Below are 6,581 nucleotides of genomic sequence, written 5' to 3'. Positions count from 1 at the left end.
TAGCAAGATGAACAGATTTAAGCAAAAGTGCATGTATGGTTTTATCTTTAAGTGTATGAATGTAGAGGTACTTAATGATTATTAAAATCCAGGGGGAACATAGTATTCTTCCCCTGCTAGTCTAAAGATGGGTTTTCCTTTCAAATGCTGTCTTCTTTACTGTTCTACTTTGTCCCAAAATGGTGCCGCAAGTACTTTTTAAAAATCAGGAAATCCACAGTTGTATTAAGAAATATTTTATTAACAAAACAGTAAATTCCACTTGCTTAGCATTTCCATTAATGGATAAATTGGCCTTGCAACAGAAAAACAAAACAAACCCTTAGTACCCAATCACACAAAGCACTAGAAGGGTAGGGTCATGTGGCCTTTCTTTGATGTCTTAGGGATTGACCACCTCACACATTATTGTAGTATCTGTTTTTTTAAAAAGGCAACACATCACATGGATTAAAAAAAAGCATACTCAACCAGAAAAGTTACAGTCTAGAGATGTAATTAAAATTATGCTGGGTAGTGTGAAATCCTCTGTTAACTGCAAACTATGCCTGGAGCCCTGATACATTTGGTATGAAGATACTTGGATTTTATTCACGTCTTTTTCTTTCCCTAGCTCTGGTTCCTCTTTCTTCTTTCTTCATTCAAAAAGAAGAAAAGAAAAAAATTGCAAATTTTTATAGGCCAAAATCTTAGATATATGCTTACTGAAAGTATTATTAGGTCATTGCATGAAATTTAAAAATTTATGCTGGAAAGAAACATTGAAATCAATCCCAAACAACATGCTTCATAGATATGCTGCTTAAATATACCATTATTTATTTTCTATCATATTTTAGAATCTTTCCAGATGGAAACTAGTTTAAATTGAGTAGATCAAATGGAAAAGCAACCTTCTTTTTAAAAATCTCAAGATGTAAATTAGTGGTTTTATATTTACCTTCCTATTTCACTGGCTTTCCCTGAGTAAGACTGAATGAGGAAAAAAAAAAAAAAAGACATGAATTCTTTAACCTAGCAAATTAGAGACAAAAATCTGAAACACAAGTAATGGATACTAAATTTTAGTTTTATACCTCTACTTTCTGGGTCATGAAAAATATTTAAGACTTTTCATATACAATGATACTTGGCAACCATAAGTAGTGGTGATTTGCTATGAATAATACATATTTCTAAGGTGTTGTATGTCTGAAATCCAGGCCACTTCTTGGCTTTTTCATCAACTGAAGTATCGCATAAGATGGTTTGCATTTTTTTTTTGCCTTTGCTGATTAAAGCTAATTGTAAAGGTATTTGTCTTTTCTTTGAAATCTAATACCATTCTTCTAGATATTAAAGTAATGTAACCAATTTTTGCTGAGGCATCACATTCCCGCCTAATGCATTTCCTCTGCATTACTTTCTCATTCTAATAATTTATTGCTATGAACGTCACTGAAACAGTATGCAAAAACAAGGGTATAATCTACACTTTTCTACTAAATCTGTGTTAAACTAAAACTATATTTAATAATATATGTGAAAAATCAGAAAAGTTAAAAGAGAGTCAATAAGTAACAGAGATTGATTTTTTTAAATGGATAATAATACAGAATCAAAAATTACTGAAAATACTTTTAGTTGAGAAAGTGTTTACTTTCCAGAAAACGTTCATCATGCACAATCAGGTTAAGAGAAAACATATATCTAGATATCTAGATATATAAAATGTTATTGGAAACAAAATTTTCAATTGCAGCAGCCAGGATTAAGGTCTTTGCTTCTGTAACCTCTCCACATAATAGTTCATATTCATGCAGCAATATTCCAGTGATATTCCATTTGATAGAAAAGGTTCCATTTCCTTAGGGACTAACATTTCTCAGGGTTTCTTGGGAGCATGGTCTCAATGAAGCAACTCACCCCATTTGTCATCAATACCTTGGCACAACTATCTTCCTTCCTCTTTTTCAGTTTGTCAGTGAATATTTGCTCTTCTATGTATGTTTGGGTTTTCCATCACATCTGATGGAGTCCTCTGGATTTGTGTGTGTGATTGTGAATGACAAAAGTAGGGGAGAAATGTCTTTTGGAGAGAAAAGATTATAAGATATACATGTATATATTTTACCTTCTAATTCACACCTTTCATACAAATACTAAAAGTTAATTGCAACAGAATGAAGGCTGTACATGTAAGAAAAAAAAGTAGCTGAGTCTTTTTATATACATTCATACATATCTTCCTTAGAATAAACACTACATTGTAATTTTTTTAAAAAAAGTAATTGTGGCAATTTATAATGGTGGCAAAAAAAACCCAAACAAACCCTGAAATAATTGTTGCTCCGATGTCATAAAACTCCCTATACTTAGCAACACTTATAACATTGAATTTACCAAAAATGGCTGAACAGCAGATATATTTTGCATTTTTCTATACAACAGGCTATAAAACGTCACTTATCACAGTCCAGAAAGCACAGAGATGGGTTTTATATAAACATATGTAATAACATATTAAGCGTGCATGGAAATGTCCCAATGATTGCATCTATGCCCTCTTGTTTTGACATTTTAGTGTGAAAATGTGCCTTATATTTCGCATTGTTGAAAATAAGGCCTCCATACTTTTTTCCCTCACAACCAGAAAGGGGCTTTTTGAATGTATTCCTACACAAGTCTTCAAAAAAGCCAGCACTTTGCTTCAAATGCAAGTTCCAACCACTGCTCCAGTGGCGCCAGGCAGCAAACTCTTAGAGGTTTGCCAAGATGAGTCACTGAAAATGACAGTCTTCTCGGGCACTCCGACTAACTGACTTCTCAGGAACGCACTAGCACTTTGGCTAAATCCAGGATTATAGGTAGCTTCTTTTTTGTGTGTGTTGTGTTTTGTGTTGTTTTTTGTGTTGTGCCTTGTTGTTGTAATACTCCTTTGCTTTATGGATGCGTGCAGTCATCACTGTCTTTTAGAAATGTTCCAGCAACATAAAGACAGGCAGAGTAAATGAAAACACTGTGGATATTAGGGAATTTATTGGCCCCTGTATTTTTTTTTTTTTCCTTTTTTGGAGAAACAAGAGCATGAGATACTTGTTTTTATTTATGTTTTAAAAAGAGTCTTTCCTTCCTGATTGCATTCCCTGTCTTCTTTTGCATGTGCTTCGTAAAAAGGAAAGTAAATAAGTTTATATTATGTCTCAGATAAAATGAAGACTATTTCTATACAAGCGTCCTTTTAAGATCTTGGGATCAGACGTAATACTCTTTATCCTTGTTTTTCTTATTTTTGTTGGCGCTTTTTGCACTGCTGGGTTGTTTCTCCTTTACAACAGCCCCGTTGGACTGTGCTGAGTTACTGATGTAGTTTCGACTCTCGTCCACATGATACGAGCCTTCATCCCGGTTCCTGTACTTGTACATGGCATAGAGAAGGATGAGGATGCACAGGGCGGCAGCGGCTACGATCCCCACCACCATGCCCGTGGTGCTGCTGGACTCCCGAATCACTTCCGCCGAGCCCGGGTACGGCTCTCTCCCGCCTGCTCGGGTCGGGTTGGCTGTAGAAAAGAGGGAAAGAAAACACACAGGGATCACTGGGTTCACTGACTGCCTGGAGGGTGAAACACTTGCCACCTGTTCCCATGCCTGATGGGCCAGTATCCGCTGCTTTAGGGAAAGTATCCTGCCGCTGAAAGGAGCCGTCCCTGTGCCTCAGGGTCACTACACACTAGGGACACCCCTGAACCAAAGCGCTTGGGGAGAGGTCTCCTGCCATGTTTTCTCACAGATCAGTTTCATTAAGATTTTGTAAGTGCAGCTCCAAGTAATTTCCATCTAGCTCTAAAGGGCCATGTTGGTGTGTTAGGTGAAAACCTCTAGACCCAACATGGTTAATAAAATCATAACAACCCTACTGCATACTATTAGAGGGTGTGACTTTGAGAATCGAACTAATGTTGACAGTCGAACACTCAGGGCTAAGTCTAGACTCACTGAGAATGGCTAAATTGAGGATTGCTTTAGAAATCATATTGCTTTGTAGAACTGAGTACAGTATTTATTGAAGCAACAAAATAATCCAGGCATAGTCTAATGCCCTGCTTGTAAATGTGTGATTTGTGTCACATCTTTACAAACTAAAACAGAACTGATTCCTTTTCTGTTGGAGGTTTATTCATCATATAAGTATGTATGTTATTCATTTATTGGCAGTTACTGAGGGATCACCAAAACAATATTTGGGAGGATAAAGTAAGAAAATATGTTTTTCTGAGGTACTGTATTTTGATTGAAAACCAAATAGATGATAACTGGCTAGCCCAGTTTTATTCAACTGGCAAAAACCTTATTCAGTCTTTCCAAAGTATAAATAAAGCTCTCCCTGGCATACAAGAAATTGATTATAGGGTGCATCAATGTCTTCTCTGACATCTAGTCAGGCACTGAAATAGATCATAGGTAGGGAGAAAAAGTCCTGGGATTCAGCTTGAAAAGGGAAGGAGTAGCTCTTTTCCTCTACCTTGTATTTTTTTTTTAATTTGGAAGAATTTAAAAGAATGGAACTGTTCAGAGAAATTCCATCCCATCTCTGATCCTAGGTCATTTTTCTCTATGGATTGTGTTTTCTGTCTTTCTCTGAATCTTCAGCCTCAACTTTATCTAACAGAAAAAGATTACCTTTCAGATGCAGTGGATTAAAAATGCTATAACTTTCAAAATATTCTTTGTAAATTATGCAGAATGAATTGAAATATGCTCACAATTACAAATATATCAAATATACACATGTGAAGGGTATGTATGTGTATATACACACCAGAAACTGAACAGTTCAAGAGGTCTAAAATTGTGTTTTTATGGTTACACATCATTTAGTGATGATTTAATATTCTACAGAAATTCCTATTAAATACCTGGAATCGTTTACCAAACATAGGTAAATACTGCTTTGTAATTCCATTTTCAAACACTATCAAGATTTCTTCTAAGTATGGGTTTCTTGTTGTCACTCTCCTTTCCTTCCTCAAATAAAGCCTTACAAATACAGTTACTTATAAAGTGAAAGCTCTCAGTCTCAAAGCAGCACAGTATGCTGTGTTGTGGAGCTATAAAATGTAGCAGATGAGATCCTTCTATGCTGAGTATGTCACTGCTTGTTTTACAGAAGCCCAGGTAATGCTGCTGAATTAAAAAGCCTAGGAGTTGCTTCTGTGGTCAAGGTAGAAGGAGACAAAGACTATAATCCACAGCATTTGATTATTACAGGAAATTAATTTCCTCTCCCAAAGAATAGAACCCACGGCAGGAACTCTGTCACTACTGCCAAGCCAAGGCAGCACTTTCTCTTTGAAATACAGTCATCTTTGCTAAAGTCTGCCAATTAGCTCAGCTGCGGACTTTCCCTGAATGACAACTTTCTACTTGCTCATTTTGTGGAGCATTCTTTTACCATGGTGTCTCAAGAGCTGAAAAGGGATTTTATTTCAATATTACCAAAATCTCTCCCCCCCCCCATGGAATGCTTGCATTTTAAGCGCATTTTCATAATTATCTTACTTTGTCAGAAAAAAATGGGGAGAATAAAGATAAAATCCTAAGCATACAGCTTATGATAGCAAGACAAATGTAAATGGAATGCAGGGTTTAAGTGTTCTATACTAAGAACATATATGTACATTTTCTTCCTGTTGGGACTCAGTGTCATTAATGGACTATCTTATCCAAACATTTTAACCTTATTTTTTCTGCTCAAATATTTCCGATGTCTTTTTGCAACACCTGTATAAGTAGCACACCAACAACAAACTGATGTTAAAACTAGAATGAAATTGCAAAGCCTCAAATAACTCAATTTTGCCATATAGGCATTTAATAAACACATCCTGTTTAAGGAAAATACTTACCTTTATTGCAACTCCAGCCGAAATGTTGCTTAAGTCAAATGCAGACCTAAAAATATCTCTGTAACCCATATGTACAAAAAGATTTAAATATCATGGGTTTAAAAAAACTACCAAAGAAAACCTCAAAACCCAATGATAAACATTTTATCCTTTTTTCCCCAGATTTACATTAAAAAATTAACTGCCCCAGCTATTATATGTTATTGGAATATGCAGTTGCTTCTATATCTAATTAATTTTTTTTATACTTCAAATCTGAAGGCTAAGTGGTATTTTTCTCAACTTTTGTGCTAAGATCAGAAGTATTTAAAGATGTCTCTTCCAGATATGAAATAAAAGGTTAGAGATATTTCAATACATTTATAAATTATAAATGTGGTCTCACTTATTGTCATTAATGGTTAAAAAACTGAGGCATTTTCATATTAATTTAAATGTAGAGAATGGCATAAATGGTAAAAAAGGCTAAATGCTTTCTTATGTAACTTGGTTAAAACTTATATAAAAAAGAATATAGTCATCTCTTAACCATTCATGACAATGTGAAAAAAGCAATTTAATGAGAGAAATCCACAAGCAATTCTTATTTCATGGATTTGAAAATTCTGCATTCCCTATACACTCTATAGCAAACTAATCCAAGACATTTTAAATAATTAAAACAATCCACATCATGTTTTTTTTCTCAGCAAT

The 6,581-nt window shown here is 34.9% G+C and overlaps 1 protein-coding gene across 31 annotated transcripts in view; it reads right to left on the bottom strand.

The window, feature by feature from the left end:
- Positions 1-220: 220 nt before the first annotated feature.
- NRXN1 (neurexin 1) overlaps positions 221-6,581 on the bottom strand; it is a 1,077,010-nt gene continuing 1,070,649 nt past the window's right edge. For all 31 annotated transcript variants that reach the window (XM_073213327.1, XM_073213337.1, XM_073213308.1 and 28 more), the window contains one exon: positions 221-3,542. In XM_073213327.1, coding sequence (XP_073069428.1) covers positions 3,235-3,542 — 308 coding nt within the window. In that variant the 3' untranslated portion in view covers positions 221-3,234. The remainder of the gene's footprint in view (positions 3,543-6,581) is intronic.

The sequence above is a fragment of the Manis javanica genome, chromosome 1 (genome assembly GCF_040802235.1).
Source record: "Manis javanica isolate MJ-LG chromosome 1, MJ_LKY, whole genome shotgun sequence".
In the NCBI taxonomy this organism is placed as follows: Eukaryota; Metazoa; Chordata; class Mammalia; order Pholidota; family Manidae; genus Manis; species Manis javanica.
This window is presented reverse-complemented; position numbering and strand designations above follow the sequence as displayed.